Here is a 17172-nt window from a genome sequence, read left to right as displayed (position 1 = left end):
TGGTTAGTCTTTAAGGTGCCACAAGTACTCCTTTTCTTTTTGCGAATACAGACTAACACGGCTGTTACTCTGAAAGAAATGGGATAGTGTCCCTTTTAGCTTTCAACTTAAAAAAGTATGGTAAAATATATCAGAATCTTAACTTTAGCTGTCTGTAGTTGTAAGCTGCATTCTCCATTCAAAACTGCTTTAAAAACACATTTTGAAGTCTATGTTCTTCAATGGGAGCATGATCACACGTTTTTGCTATTCAGTGAAATACGATCAGTGATCTTTTCTTGCACTCATTGTATATACTCTCGAACTGCAAGTTCTTTTAGGGTAAACACTTTTATTTGGTCTCTTTTTGCCTTGCTCTCTTCCAGTTTCTCTTGCAAGGATAGAAAGTCTTTGCCTAGTTCATATGCCAAAGTGATCATTGTCTCTAGCAATGGAACATAATACCTGTGCCCACCATGCATCTGTAGGCAAAGTAAAGCCTTCTCTCCATATTCATAGGCACTTGCTGGGTTCTCTAGGTCTTTGTGACACACAACTAAAGCACAGAGTGTAGGGACTATTAAAACAGGGCTGTGTTTGGTTAATTTTTCCTGCAGAGCAATGACTTGCACAAGTATTTCCAAAGCTTTGGTATATTGGCCTCCCCTCAGACAGCCATAAGCTTCCTCCATCTCTGGTCTTATTAAGAAGTCGATAAATTTTTTGGATCTCCGGACACATTTCATAGAATACAGAAATCCCAGATAGTCCCTGAAGGCTAATTTTCTCTCAGTGATCATTTCCTCTGTGAAGTTTCCAGTTAGGCACTTTTTGGGAAAGGTCACATCTTCTATTTCTTCATTAAAGTCCTTCAAAAGATTTTTGTGCAGTTTTTCAAAATCTGAATATCGACGCTCAATTACAGATTTGTTGCCATCAAAACTGCCTGTCTGGATGATGATGATTTTATACAACTGGCAGGAAAAAAAAAAAAGCAAATAGCAAGAAATATTCAGTCTTGTTACATAAAACTGTAGTCTTGCTGAATGTTGACAAACATATTTTAAACTTTACTTTGGTTTTGTCTGTATTGGGATTTTGCCCTGATAGGACTGACACTGAGGCAGGTGCAAATGTAGACAAGGAAAGCCACAATTTGCACCAATGGAGTTTGTCCCTGCTTGAAAAAGCCTCCCCTAGCCCCCACTGCAAATTGCACCAATTGACACCTAATTGCGCTGATCTGCATTCTAGATGACTGCGTGCAGCACTGGTTCTGCTACATCAGTGACTAACCATCAATTGCTAGAATTAGAGCACATTCCCAATATAAACAAGGTCTTTGAGATAGGTGTCCATTAAGTCAGTAATTCCTAACCACTACTGTTTCAGATTGTTGTGACTAATACTTAGTGTTTGCATGTAGCGCTTGCATATTGGGCACCTTAGGGACTTGATTTCAGTAAGAAGGCACTCAGCACCTTGAGGGTCCTTAATCTGGTAAATTAGCAAATTGCTTGTAAAGGTTTAGAAGGAGCCCTTTAAATAATTTATGGTTCATTCATATAACTGTACTCCTTAATAACACATATGGTTACTACAAACAATCATCCATAGCAACTGAATGGATTTCCCAGGCCTAATATTGAATTTAATATATTTTTCATTGGTTATAACTGTTAGAAATATTTGCATCAGCTATTACTGGGCATTATTAATGCTCTGAAGGAAGAGGAGAGAGCTGGAGGGGACATTTGGTATATGCAAAAATGAGATGGAGCAACTGCAGAGATATTTTTTTCTAAATCATTGTCCTATTATGCAAAGCCTACCACTTTATGTAAATACTGCAAGAGTGACTGCCACCTTTCTAAAACAATCTGTTTGCTATCCAAGATCCTTCAGCAGCCTCTAGCAGAAACACTTCTTATACAATAATTCACAATTTAATAGTATTCAAGAATAAATTTCCCTGAATTTTGCACTGACCTTGATAGCAAAATGAATTTAGTAAACATCACACACACACCCCCCTCAGAGTTGCAAAACAAAATTTTGATGCTACATATTCTTCAAATAGATTTCCACCCAGGGCCTAATCCAAAACCCACTGAAGTTGAAGAAGTCTCTCATTAGGCTAGATCCTCCGCCTGTATACATCAATGTACTTCCATTGAAGTCAGTTGGGCTATGCCAATTTACACCAGCTGAATGGGTTTTAGATTGGGTCTAGACGTTACTCACATACAATCTCATCCTGTTCCCAGTGAATTAAATGGATTTAGGCCCACAGTTTGCTTAAGTCAAACTGCTCCTTTGTGGAAATGGGCATTAGATGTTACAAACCAATACTAGCATAAGAATCTCCCTCATTCTGTTATAAAATACATTCTCTGTCCTTTGATTTTAAGCCTGATAAATCATCAGTTTTAGCAAGCTTTCTGTAGCTTCCTAATGCTGAGGTGCCACTGCTCTGATCTCTTGTCATTCATTAACACTGTGACGTTTTCCTATACTCTGCCTTGCTCCCTGCTGATAATAAAGGACCTACTGGTTATGCAGATTCGTAACAACATTGCAAGAGAGCAAGAAAATTGCATAGAATGTAAAATGATGATTTAAGAAGTCTGACTACCAAGGGCAGCTGAGTGAATAATTCACAACAAACAATCTGTTAGATGACTTCATCCCTTATCCCCTCTTCCCTGGTTTAGGGAATGTCCATGAGCAAAAGGTGGTTTCCTCTAATAAAGACATTATTCAAATTTGTGCAGCAATTTTTTTAAGGTGAAAAATCTTTAAGTAGTTAGTGAGCTCTTGGAGCTAAGTTCTACAATCCTCACACACGCTATGTGGTACCTTTATTCCTTGAGCACTTTTATTGAAATCAGTGGGACTACTCAGGAAATCAGATATTGTTCAACCTGTGCAAGGGTAACAGAATCTAACTAGAACATGTAGAGCATGTAAACCTCCTTTGAAAATATAAGGTCATACCAGGCCAGACTCTGAAACCTTTACTCACATGCTAAATAGCACCTTATTCCAAGAGGAGTCCCGCTGGGATCAGTACACCAATGTGAATAATAATAATACATAGTTCTCAGCACTTTTCATCTGTTTACCTCACTTTACAGAGGAGATAAATAGTAACCTGAGTCACAGAGTAACTCGCCCACAGTCATCCAGCTAGTCAGTGGCAGAGCTGGGAATAGAAGCCAGGTCTCCTGAGAGTTCAGCACAGCAAGTAAGAATATCAGAATCTGGCCCATTGGGTTGGTTTTCCCCTCTTGACATTCAAATGTTAGATGAAAGAGCAAATTGTTTACACTACTTGGAAAATGTGATTAATAAAAACATGGGGGTTTTTAGATATGATCAATAGGGGATTTTTTCCCTTACTGTTGATAAATAGATCTGAAATGTCACAACAGTGGAAATGCATGCTCATTCACTTGCTATTGTCCCTGCCCCTCTCACTCATGCTTTAAAAAATAAATACTCTACTGCAGAACTGTGTGTGCAAGAGGATCCAGTCCAAAGCTGGTCTAGTTGTAGGAGTGGAACCTTAGGCTTTGTCTGCATATGGAAATGTGTACTTACACCAGTGCAAACCTCCAATTATAGGTATGTTATACAGCCACAATGTGAGGCTTACACCAGTGTAGCTTTGATGTGCTTGCACCAGCATGAATTTCCTACTCTAGGTCTTGTCTTAGTCTTAGATTTTAAACTCTTTGTGGGCAGGAACTGTCTCTTTCTTTTGTTTGTACAGCGCCTAGCACATGACTGGGGGTGCTTCGTGCTACTAATACAAATAACAATAATGAAGACAAGGCCTGCAAATTGCTAGCTCTGTTAATGTTTTTCCTCCCACTGATGCAGTCTTTATTATGAACTGCTTGTTGAAGGGCTTTTTTTAGGACAATATTCTGCCAACCATGCTTGCTTTAAGTACTATCTTACTCTAAGAGTAGGTACTACCCAATGTGAACAAAGGTTGCAAATAGGGTTGCCAACTTTCTAGTCACATAAAACCCAACAGTGTAGCCCCTTCCCTTCCCTGAGGCCCCTCCCCTTCCCTGCCCCTTCCCTGAGGCCCCACCCCCAACTCACTACATTCCGCCTCCCTCGGTGGCTTGCTCTCCCCCACCCTCACTCACTTTCACTGGGCTGGTGCAGGGGTTTGGGGTGAAGGCTCTCACTGGGGGTGAGGGCTCTGGGATGGGGCCAGAAATGAGGGGCTCAGGGTGTGGGAGGGGGCTTCAGGCTGGGGCAGGGAGTTGGGGCATGGGAGGGGGTGAGGGCTCTGCCTCAGGGTGCAGGCTCTGGGGTGGGGCTGGGGATGAGGGGTTGGGGTGCAGGAGGGGGCTCCAGGCTGGGGGGGGGTGGGACCAAAGAATTGGGAGTGTGGGAGGGGGCTGCAGGTTGAGGCAGGGGGTTAGGGTACGGGGGGGGGGGTTGAGGGCTCTGGGGTGGGGATGGGGATGAGGGGTTCCAGGTGTAGGAGGGGGCTATGGGCTGAGGCAGGGGGTTGGTGTGCAGGAGGGGTGCAGGCTCCGGGGTAGGGCCAGGGATGGGGGGTTTGGGGTGCAGGAGGGTGCTCTGGGTTGGGGGGGGGCTCAGGGCTGGGGCAGAGGTTGGGGCTCAGAATTGGGGCATGGGTTTACCGTGGGCAGCTCCTGGTCAGCGGCGCAGTGTGAGGGCTAAGGCAGGCTACCTGCCTATCAGGAGGCCAGGAGCCTCCAAGCACTGCTCTCACCCCCAGGCACTGCCTCCTCCCAGCTCCCACTGGCTGGGAACTGGCCAATGGGAGTGCGGAGCCAGTGCTCAGGGTGGGGGCAGCACATGGAGCCCTGTGGTCCCCCTGAGGCCCCCCACCTAGTAGCCAGACCTGCTGGCCACTTCTGGGGTGCAGTGCAGTGCCAGGACACGTAGGGACTAAGCCTGCCTTAACGGCCTAGTTGGCCATGCTGACCGGAGCTGCCAGGGTCCCTTTTTGAGCGGGTGTTCCAGTCGAAAACTGGACACCTGGTCACCCTAGTTGCAAAATTTGGCCCTGAGTGAGGCTTTCAGGTAAAGACCCATGCTGTCCAGACATCTGCAAAGTGAATGAAATTATGTTACAAATTCATTTATTAGCTTACCACATATTTAGATAAATACTGTTCTACGATTCTGGTTGATGGGATTTCAAAAAGGAGTTTGACTTGTCTACAGCGACGTTTCTCATTCCTCCAGTAGTCCTGAAGTTGCTTAGTTGTCATTGAAGAGCTGGGACTTGGGGATTTACTGGTATCTAAAACAATATGTTTAATATCTCATGTTGTAGCCAGTGCATCTGGGAAGAAAATCCGTCTACATTCACCAGGAAAGTGGAGAATTGAATTTCTGATACGATTTTGCATGAATAATGTGTATATCACTACCTTTAAGACTGATAAAGGCTAATAGGAACATCTAATTGTGAACACTGTTGCTCCGAAATTTGAAAGAAAATGAACTGATTACACAAAATTAAACTCATCCAGTCCACTGTAAAATATGAAGGCTTGTTAGTAAAATCCTGATGACAATAACTTTGCCTGAAGAAAACGTGGTGAAAAAAATATCCTACAAGCATATTGCAGAGCTAGGTTGTGAATTCACTATAGGTGAACAGGCTGCACTCTCTCAGGAGTAGCCACAGGGAGGTCACGACTCACACGTGCCTCTGAGTCACACTGTTGTCTTGTTTACTTCTTGCTGGGCCAGTGCGGGGGGTGGGGAGGGGGGTGGGGAAAGGCAGGGGAGAAAGGGAAGGGGTACTATATGGCTGACTCATATCTGCAGCAAATTCTGAAACCCCCTGCACCTCGTCACGTGCTCTGGGTTGATGACTAAGGGGGTGGGGTGAGGCCAAGATTCCTTCCATACTCTGCCCTTTTTTCAGCTTCAGGTAGCCAGTGCAGGAGCAAAAAGGGAGTTCTTACTGCCCCAACTCCTTTTTGTGTACACATGGTCCAAGCTACAATCTAGACCACAGTAGTTAGGTCATAACCAAAGCCAGAATAAATGTAAAAATGGGGTATAATAGGCTGGGAAGTTAACTTGCAGGGAAATTGGGACTAGATTTTAGCAATGAAAGATACTTCTCTGTCTTTGGAATCCAGTCCTGATAATTTTGCTCAGGTGAACTACGGCACAGCAGTGTGGACAACGTGGGACACCACTACAACTGCTGTTTTGTATAGGCATATCTTGACTTTCCATCACTGAAATTATTTGTCTAGACAACCTAGATCATTATGAGCAAATTATTCAGCATTGCAAACAATGGAAATGCATTGCCACAAATGGATAAGAAGGAAATCACTAAACATTTATATTTTTCACATTAAAATTGTAGGTGCCCAGAAAGGCCCTTACATAGCTGGATTTGTTTTAACCTGCTATTTAGGTTAAAATATCATTAAAACGAGTTTCACTTCCTCAGGGTTTGGCCCAGTCTTTCCTAAATGTATGGTTTTAAGAAAGGTGTGCTGTTCATAACAGCATTACAGAAAGAAACATGAATAGTCAGTTTTCCTTTAAATAAAACCCATACCTTTAAAAAATTACCAGTAAATGTATTTGCACAATTGACAGCATTGGAGTGCTTACCCATTGTACAAGTTCAGTGCAAAAGTTCCCACACACCATACCACAGCGAGCCTTCACCCTGGCCTGAAGAGACTACCACTGGAATGGAAATGGTCATTCACTTTTCATTCCTGTTCTCTCCTTGGTCTCTGTGCAATGTGATGGCACATTTTTGTGGTGTATGTGAGAACTAAACTGAGAGCACTAATTTATTTCATTTCGGCCACCTAAGAGTCACCAGATGGTAACTAACTTTGATCACTCCTGTGTAGCTTAGAACGCAGTAAGTTTTTGAAGAAGACTTTTGAAAGGAAAAGTTTGTGTTTCTCATAGAGACAGAGCGAGAGAGAGAGAGAGAGAGCCTGATTTGCCATTGCTTTACTCCTGTGTAGCTCCAAGTTCAGTAGAATGATGCCAGTGTAAAACTGGAGTAATGCAGGAGTGAATTAAGTACACTGTTTGTAACTCATGAGACACATAGCACTGATAGCTCCATGAAAAATATGTAGAATGAATGGTGGGGCCTAACCTGAGAGAGCAGCAGTTTCTGGGTTGTCATTGTTCACTTGAAATGAAATTTCAGCTTCGGTTTCATTTTGTTCTTCATCTGACTGAGCGGCTGCAGAACACGTAGATATGTCTGTTACCCACTCCCGCTGACCTCCTTCTGTGGTGTGGTGCTGGTCTCTGTCCATTGCAAAGCTGTCGCAGGAGGAATACAAAATCATGCACTTCTCATCATCAGACATATTAAGAGCTTTAAAAGTCTCCCAAAGTCTATTCTAGATAATTGTTTATTTCACTGAGTTAGGGCTTGACTCCCACTGAGATAAATAAAAAGTCAGTGGGCCGCAGCTTACAGAGCTGCGAATTCCTCAACACCTATGTGCTTTGACACAAAGTTAAAGAAACAGACATTGTATACAAATATCCATAAGGGATAGCAATAAAGGAATTGTGCAGCTGCCAGTAAGATTTCTGGTACCTACATGGTCATTTTGTCAGGAATTAAGATCAGACAGACAAAAGCAAGAATTTATGCCAAATAAAATTCTTGTGCCAAATAAAATGTGTATTTAAGGTGAAATCCTGAATCGGATGCCAATGGGATGTTTGCCGTTGGGGCCAGACTTTCACCTCTTGTATTTTGCCTCAAAGTTTTCTGGACTTGGCCACAGATTAGTTGTTGACGGGAACAAATTCTGGAAGCCCTTAAGTGAAAGAGCCAAACTGCTAGAGAGTTTACCCCCCCAAGATTTAATAGTCCTAGCTGCATAGGCAAGAGCTCAGGCTAGCTGCCCAAATACATTGAATCACATCTGAAAGCTTAGGTATCTGGGCAAACTGCTGCCTTGCCACCACAGCAACACTGCTGGTTTTTAGCTCAGTCAGTCCATGTGAATGTCGACCTGAACTGGAAGTTACCCCTCCTGCTGCATTGGAGATGAACCCCTGAATCTGTCAATGGCTAGGCAGGTGAAATTACTAAGTTTTCTATTTATTATGTAATAGCATGTTCCTCCTGTCCCCATTGCTTGTCTGTTTCAGCTGCTTGCTGAGTCTTGTCACAGTCTAGATTTGTAAACTCTCTGGGGTGGGGCTTGGGTTTTGTTTGTGTGTGTGTTTTAAACTATACGTTTGTATAGAGCTTATTATAATAGGGCCTTAGCTCCCATATGGCAGTACTGCAATACAGCTCCCTAACTGGGACCTATAGGCACTACTATAATATAAATAACTATTTATAATAGCATTGTGAAGAAAGAGTTTTAAAAACTTGTAACAACTTTGTCAATGATTGGTGTTTGATCAGTTATGTGAGATGAACTTTTTTGCTCACAGTTTGGCTAAAAAAGACGGAAAGACAAATAATATAGGTTACTTTAAAAAGTCACAGCTCCCATTCCTGCAGTAAAACAAAATATTAGTGAAAGATGTTATTAAGAGTGAACTGGTGCAGTATGTTTAGGAAGTGGGAGCTACTCAAGACTGCTTGGTTCTCACTTCTGCATCATTTAGGGATCTTTGTGTACAATCATGCAATGTTGTACTTAGAGGTGGGGGAATTCCTTCATGGCCTCTCTTGCAGTCTATTGTGTCAGTAGACATTTACAAGGTTGCAAAAGCACTTACTTTAACCCCGCCCTGACAGTAAGGCGGAGCAGAATTGAAGAGAATGCAGCTTCCCCAGCTCTACTGAAAGTGCGGAGGGAGAGCTGCCTCTGCTCCCTGGCTTGGGCAAGCAGCATTCCACAAAACTCTCCCTTCTCCTTGGCAGGGACCTGATTCCAAGTCCATTGGCTTAAAAAAGGTTTGGATCAAGCCCCTGATGCAGTGAGAGGTGCAGTCACAAAAGTGAAATACTTGCGAACTTCATGGAAACTTTTAAAAAACACCATAATAGAGGCTCAAACTAAATGTAAACCCCAAGTTAAAAACCATAGTAAGAGGACAAAAAAAAGTGCCAGCAGCACTAAATAACAAAGTATAAAAGAAGTGGTTAGAGGCAAAAAGGCATCTTTTAAAAACTGTAAGTAAAATCCTACTGAGAAAAAAAGAAAGGAGCACAAACTCTGACAAGTCAAGTGTAAAGGTATAATTAGGCAGGTCAAACAGAATTTGAAGAGCAACTAGCCAAAGACTCAAAAACTAACAGCAATTTTTTTTTAAGTACATCAGAAGCAGGAAGCCTGCCAAACAACCAGTGGGGCCACTGGATGATTGAAATACTAAAGGAGCACCCAAGGAAGATAAGGCCATTGTGGAGAAGCTAAATGAATTCTTTGCATTGGTCTTCACTGCAGAGAGCATAAGGGAGATTCCCACAACGAAGCCATTATTTTTAAGTGATAAATCTGAGGAACTGTCCCAGATTGAGATGTCAACAGAGGAGATTTTGGAACAAATGTATAAATTAAACAGCAATAAGTCACCAGGACCAGATGGTATTCACCCAAGGGTTCTGAAGTTCAAATATGAAATTGCAGAACTACTAACTGTAGTATGTAACCTATCATTTAAATCAGCTTCTGTACCAGATAACTGGAGGATAGCTAATGTGATGCCAATTTTTTAAAAAGGCTCTAGAGAGGATCCTGGCAATTACAGGTTGGTAAGCCTGACTTCAGTACTGGGCAAACTGGTTGAAAGTATAGTAAAGAACAGAATTATCAGATACATAGATGAACATGATTTGTCGGGGAACAGTCAACACGGCTTTTGTAAAGGGAAATCATGCCTCACCAAACTATTAAAATTCTTTGAGGGGGGGTCAACAAACATGGACAAGGATGATCAGGTGGATATAGTATACTTGGATTTCAGAAAACCTTTGACGAGGTCCCTCACCAAAGGCTATTAAGCAAAGTAAGCAGATAAGAGGGAAGGTCCTTTCATGGATCAGTAACTGGTTAAAACACAGAAAACAAAGGGTAGGACTAAATGGCCAGTTTTCAGAATGGAGAGAGGTAAATAGTGGTGTCTCCCAGGATTCTGCATGGGGACCAGTGCTGTTCAACATATTCATATATGATCTGAAAAAAGGGATAAACAGTGAGGTGACAAAATCTGCAGATGATACAAAATTACTCAATATAGTTAAGTCCAAAGCAAACTGAGAAGAGTTACAAAGATATCTTACAACACTGGGTGACTGGGTGACAAAATGGCAGACGAAATTCAATGTTGATAAATGCAAAGTAATGCACATTGGAAAACATAATCTCAACTATACATACAAAATGATTGGGTCTAAATTAGCTGTTATCACCCAAGAAAGAGATATTGGAGTCACTGTGAATAGTACACTGAAAACATCTGCTCAATGTGCAGCGGTAATCAAAAAAGCTAACAGAATGTTAGGAACCTGTAGGAAAGGAAAGACAGAAATATCATAATGCCACTATATAAATCCATGGTATGACCACACCTTGAACACTGCATGCAGTTCGGGTCACCCCATCTCAAAAAAGATATATTAGAATTGCAAAAGGTTCAGAGAAGGGCAACAAAAATGATTAAGGGGGTAGAACAGCTTCCATATGAGGAGAGATTGAAAAGACTGGGACTTTTCAGCTTGGAAAAGAGACAACTAAGAGGGCGTATGATAGATGACTATAAAGTCATGAATGGTGTGGAGAAAATGAATATAGAAAATTTATTTACCCCTTCACATAACACAAGAACCAGGACTCACCCAATTAATAGACAGCAGGTTTAAAACAAACAAAAGCAAGTTCTTCTTCACACAATGCACAATCAACCTGTGGAACTCCTTGCCAGCAGATGTTGTGAAGGCCAAAACTATAACAGGGTTCAAAAAATAACTAAATAAATTCATGGAGGATAGGTCCATCAATGGCTATTAGCCAAGATGGGCAGGGATGCAACCTCATGCTACGAATGTACCTAGCCTCTGATTGCCAAAAGCTGGGACTGAATGACAGGGGATGAATCACTCAACGACTGTCTGTTCTGTTCATTCCCTCTGAAGCACCTGGCATTGGCCACTGTTGGAAGACAGGATATTGGGCTAGGTGGATCAATGGTCTGATCAGTATGGCTATTCTTATGTTCTATGAATGTTTTCACTGCTCTTTCAGTCTTTGTCAACCACTGCTCATTGCACATTCAGAATAGCCAGTTATTTAATGTTCAGTTAGTCAACCAGTTTGATTTATTACATTGAAATCCCAGAGAAACAAGTTCATTTTATAGACTATATACTTGAAAAACCTTACTTTTTAAAAATGGGAATGTGACAATAAGAATCACAAAAAAGCAGATTAAATTATAAAACTTACCTTAAACACCTGTAAACTAAAAAATGGCTGATCAAATTTAAACTAGATATTCCTCCTGAGCTGCAAGTTTTGATGAGCTACAGCAGAGTGATATTTATGTTCAAGATATAAACCTCTGAAAAAATAATTGTATAACGGAAATGCTGACATGCTCATAAATATAATGGTTCTAAAGGTGCCACCCTGGTGATTAAATAGGCCCAAACTTCATTGTTCATTGTATTCAGAAGTATAGTACTACATATATATATATATATATGAAGGAATAGTCTATCATTGTAACATACAAAAATTAATCTAAATTATTTTAACTAATTATTAAACTACTATTTACCTTAACATCTAAAAGCACAATGAAGTGAAATCTGCACTACCATGCACAAAGAGAGTCTGTTGCTTTGAACAGGTTGTTCCATGGTAATATTTATACTGAAAAATACCATTCAAAGTTATTTAACTGAATGCTTATTAATATTATAAAATATAACACACAAAATACAGACCTTTGAGCTTCTGAAGAGTTTTCAAGGGTGATGAGATTGCAATGGGAGCCTTGCTTTTTATTTTCAGAACACAGAAAAACATGTCTGTTGTCTTGCAGCAGACAAGTTCTTTATTTTTACAAAAAGGAAGGAGGAAGTCTTGCTTAAATCTGACTTCCTCATTCAGCTGGTTTGTTGCTTTAGTGGGTGGTTACCTCAAAATGAAAATGGCTATCTGCCTTAAGTCGTTTTTCATATAGTTTACAAGCAGGATAAACCTAATCCCGTTCCCATTGTTATACTCTTTTTTTAAATTTTTTTTTTTTAACAACACTGCAAGTTACAGATAATGCCAACTTTAACTTGGATTGTCTTGGTTTCTGTCACAAGTCTAACTCTTTTAAAGTTAGATGGGTATGTATTTGCTTACATTGTGAACAGACAACCATGGGTGAAATCCTTGACTTCAATGGAGACAAGATTTTTTCACTCATGATGATAATATACAGCTATATGAGAATTTCAAATTTTAAATCTGCCAGTTTATGTGTAGCCATATTATTTTATGGTTCTCAAGGGTCTGAATACTCTTTGGTCTTGCTAAAGGAAAGTGGCAAATAATCTCTTTCAGCATTTTAAGACCTATGTGCTCAGTTATTTCAAGAGAAGGAACTCCAAATATAATACCCTGCAGAAATATAAGCACATTGTTATTACCAGCATTGTTCATTGACTCTAAAAATAATTTTTCAAACTTTGACTTGATTACTAAAACCTGTCAAAATGATAATTAGCAATCTCATAAAATTAACAACAATAAAATTGGCATATCAATGAAACTCTGAATATCAACAGAATAAATATGTAATAATATGTCTCTTTATATCCCCAGTTTCATTTAAATAATCAAATGAAGCATGAGAAATGGATTTAAGAGCACAAAAATAGATTAAACAAGTTCTCTCTAAATGTGAATTTTTTTTAAAGTTTAAGCAAGTTTAGCTGTTTGGGAATACGAGGAGCATGTGGGGGCGGGGGGAACCCTTTTCTTATTGTAAAAAAAATATAATTCTTGCAACCTGTATTGAGTGGTACATTGAGTGTTCTGGTGAAACATTGGTTTTGATTTTTCACATGCAGAACAATAGTGCAATTTTGATAGTGGTAGCACACATTCTGAGGGAAGAAAAGATTTTCTAAAAGGTTAATTTAGCTGACTACTTAAAAATTATGGAAAGTTAGTAGTGATTGATGCCTGGATCCACATGCACTGGCTCATTCATCATGCATTTTGTATGAAATACTTCCATTCACTTCATTTGTCTGGTATATACCGATTAGTGCACACTACTAAAAGATGATACAGGTGTACCTAGGACTATAGAAATAATTGTGATGTTATATTGTATTATTGGACAAATGGTATGTTTCTAGTCCTATGTCCATATGACTTCAGCACATAAAAATAGCGTCCATAGGAGATGTCAAGACTGTATCGCGCAGTTCAGCTTGCTGGAAGGAATGTGGTATTCATTTTAGGGAGAAAAACCTGACAGTTCCAGTGAGGGAGGCTTGGGGGTATCAGCTGCTATGTTGACTGCTGTATTCAAGCATGTGCACATTAGAGATCATGTTATTCATAGATTATAAGGCCCAAAGGCCCACTGTGGTCATGTAGTCTGACCTCTAGTGTAACACAGACCACAGGGCTTCCCTGAACTAATCCTGTTTGAATTAAGGCATATCTTTGAGAAAAAAATCTAGTCTTGATTTAAACTTTCCAGTGATGGAGAATCCATCCCAACCCTTAGTAAGTTGTTTCAATGGAAAATTGCCCTCACTCTTAAAAAAAAATCTGTTCCATATTCTGCTATTGTCCACTGGGGATAGTAAGAACAAAAATCTTATTTGGCCATCTGACTACATTTGTCCATTCAGATTCAAATTCATAAAAATATTTAAATATAGAATACACAGTGTAGTGGGTGCCAGCTTGTCTCAGACAAGTCTCAGACAAGCAGCTTGTACATTTTGTGAAGACACTAGTTTTCTGAAAATGTTATCTTCCTGTAATGAGCATAGCAAGTTAACATTGTGCTAATATTTTGAGGATCCTGACATGTTAATTATCCTGTTTACTGGAGCCATGTCCATGTCTCAGTCAATTCATGGCTGTGATATTTGTATTACCAAACAGTACTCACTCCGTTCCCTTTCTTAGCAAACATGACTTGAGTGTCCATTGTTTTTTTTCTTTTATGGCTCAAACTGTGTAACTAATCCTTGTTTATCAATATCATGATTCATTAGACACTGAGTGACAGAAAAATCAAGATGAGGCAGAAATGCCCAACACATTTATCTGAAGCCCTTTTAAAATCACATTACTGATATTTAAATAGTGTGGAACTGTCACCTTACATGTTTCCCCCAGAAATCTGCCTTTGTGTTTTTTTTTTAATGCAGCAAGGTATCTGACGAAACAGAAAAGTTCAGCTGCTGTACATTGATTAAATTGTGACAAGTGTGTGTCAAACTACAATGCCAATACAGAACAAAAAATGACTTCATATTAACTTGTATAATGTTTAAATGTATAATATTGTTTAATTTGAAACTGAGATTTGTTTTGACTCAGTTAAGATTGTAAAAGAAACAGTGTAGTCCGCTTCCTTTCATCAAGAATGTGATTCATGAAATTTATTTACACACCTTGATGGAAAGTGTGTTCTTGTGTCAATGTTAAAACAAAGGTGGGGCCTTTAAAGTGGGATTAATTTAATAATGTACTCACTTTAAGGCCCACTTACTCTGCCAGAGTGATATAAAGGGGCCTTAATGTTCTGTAAAATAACAATCAGGCGCCTTGTTCCTTCTGTGATTTTTTCATAAAAGTACAGCTAAAATTTATGATCTTTAAATCTGTGTGATAGAAGTCATTAAATTTAGCTTGAGTAGTGAGGCTATTCTATATACAGAAAGTAGATTTGCTAAATGAAATAATGTAGTCATTTCCCTCCCAAAATACCTGAAAGGATCAGTCCATAATGTAGTTGGACTACAAATTTATTTTCAAAATATTCAATTTGTTTTTGAATTACTGAAGTACAGATGGGAAAGGCAATCACTCCTAATATTTTAGATGGTTCATTCTTATAACTTTAACAAACAATCCAATTTTATTTTCAAATGTGATTAAGATATACTCGGATTAAGATTTATATGCCAAATTCCCAGTATAATGTATTTATTGGCAAGTTATAAACCCCATGAAATTTGGGATAATAGGATTTATAATGGACATAGTGATGCATTCTATAGCAACACAAAGGGAGCCCTAATAATGAAGAAAAATGCTGTTGCTTTGTATAGATAGCCATCTTGAGCATTAACAGAGTATAACTTGGTGTTATTATGTGCTTTTAGCTTGCAAAATGAAGGAAACATACTGCACAAATCTTATTATTTTTTCAGCACTGTCTATTTTTGATAAAGTAAATATGACTTTAAAGTGCAATTTTACTCTAAAAAGTGATTGTGTAAAATGATACTGTGGTGAGGTTGTATATTCATTGTGTCTCACTAATTACACAACAAATTTTATCCGTTTGTAAGGAAAACATATTTTTCCTTACAAGCAGTCAACCCAACTCACCTTGGATTCTGACATTCAGACTGAATTTAGTCCATCTCACACATCATCACAATAACCGAGGGTCCTTACTTGTGCCCTCTCTCCATTTTACCTAAACGTGGGCATTTTTCAGTCCATAACGTTTACCACAGTTATGTTCTCAAGCCGTGATTCTGGCTGCAGCTGAGCTTTTTGTTGCTTGTGTGTTAATTTTGCATCTACTGGGTTCTGGAGACCTGTGAGGACCAGTACAGTAAGTACTCAGCATAAACTAGGACAGCCCCAAGGATTTTTTAAATTAATGCTGTGTTGCAACAATTGCTAAATTACATTAAAAAAACACATTAAAAGAACATTAAGGATGCAAAGTCAAGCTCTGAAAAATTAGGAAATACCAGATTTAAGGTTGCCTGTGAAATCTTAATTTGAACTCCTTCTGCATGTGCATTATGATACAGTCTTTAATTACAGCTTTCTATGCTTATTGGGAGCTCACTGCTGGAAGCACAAGCTTCAGAAAGGGCAAATGTTTTATATGATTTAAAGGAAAACAATTATTTAAGTCACTGGTTAAAAACAGTCTTATATGCCTAAAAGGATGAACCATAAATCTGCCTAAAAATAAATGCCATGGTCCAGAAACCCAAAATAAATAATGAATGAGAGAAAATATTTGCTTATATATAGATATACACACACACACATAAATAAAAAGAGGGTCAGTTAAACAGCTGCTAAGTTTGGATTTTAATACATTCATGTATATGGTAATCTTATTTTGTACTACTACTTTTCACTTTCCTAAGAGTCTGAAGCATTTTTAAACTGGATATTAAGATTAGAGGAAGTTTAATGTTCACACAAAGATGTGTGTAAGTAACTGTGCCACAAAGTCTTCGCTACTGAATATCCCATGAAGCACTATTTAAAATAATTATCCTGTGAGTTCTGACTGACAATGCTATAGATTGCGGAAAAGTTTTATTTCATATTTGTATTAATTTAAATAGGTTTATAATAGTATTATTATAATGACTGACTGGCATTGACTTCTAAAGGGAACATTAGTGGTTAATTGAAAGCATGCAGTTAACTGTTAACATGGAAAAATTTTGACTGGAAAACCTTTTTGTTATAAAGCATTGAAAATTCTGCTCAAGACTTCTTTTTAAAAGTGCTGTATGTCTTTGAAGTAGCAAATGTGCTAACTGATGCAAGAGTGACCGTGAATTTACTTACCAGAAGAAAAAATTACAAGATATCAAGTGGATTTATTTAACTAATGTACAGGTGCCAAATAATGTATTGACCACACATATGCTGTATAATTAAAGTGTTATCCTGCCAAAATATTTTGTCAGGGTCCAATTCAAAACTCACTCATTCAACAGGAGTCTTTCCAATGATCTTCGATTCAGGCTCTTAAATCCCCAGTTATGCTGACTGTAGGTAATCTAGCATACAATATTAATTGGATTCTTCACAAGGATAATGAATGATTTAACAATACACCCTTCGCTTTTTCCTACTACATAAAACTGATGTAGCAACTGATATTTTGTGCATTGCAGCATATTGTCTAGTTAATTAATAAAAATAAACTTCCTTCTTCTTCTATCAAAGTGTAAATGAACATTGTGCACCGCCTCCAGTT

The 17172-nt window shown here is 39.1% G+C and overlaps 1 protein-coding gene across 1 annotated transcript; it reads right to left on the bottom strand.

The window, feature by feature from the left end:
- SNX20 (sorting nexin 20) lies at positions 1 to 12011 on the bottom strand. The gene is made up of 4 exons (XM_077831017.1): positions 11906 to 12011; positions 7130 to 7302; positions 5127 to 5278; positions 1 to 953 (listed from the first exon to the last, which is right to left on the bottom strand). Exons 2-4 carry the CDS (start codon positions 7293 to 7295, stop codon positions 285 to 287), a joined length of 987 nt encoding a protein of 328 aa, XP_077687143.1. The 5' UTR covers positions 7296 to 7302; positions 11906 to 12011; the 3' UTR covers positions 1 to 284.
- Between the last annotated feature and the right edge of the window lie 5161 nt (positions 12012 to 17172).

The sequence above is a fragment of the Eretmochelys imbricata genome, chromosome 12, assembly GCF_965152235.1.
Source record: "Eretmochelys imbricata isolate rEreImb1 chromosome 12, rEreImb1.hap1, whole genome shotgun sequence".
NCBI classification, from domain to species: domain Eukaryota; kingdom Metazoa; phylum Chordata; order Testudines; family Cheloniidae; genus Eretmochelys; species Eretmochelys imbricata.
The sequence above is the reverse complement of the archived record's forward strand: the minus strand, read 5'-3'. Positions and strand labels throughout refer to the sequence as shown.

What these genes read in the sequence shown, in the direction of transcription:
- SNX20 (XM_077831017.1), bottom strand. Translation starts at nt 7,295, where the DNA reads ATGGACAGAGACCAGCACCACACCACAGAAGGAGGTCAGCGGGAGTGG. An exon ending in AGAAACTGCTGCTCTCTCAG is followed by an intron (nt 5,279 to 7,129) that starts GTTAGGCCCCAC and finishes ATATTGTTTTAG; the next exon opens with ATACCAGTAAATCCCCAAGT. An exon ending in AGTATTTATCTAAATATGTG is followed by an intron (nt 954 to 5,126) that starts GTAAGCTAATAA and finishes TTTTCCTGCCAG; the next exon opens with TTGTATAAAATCATCATCAT.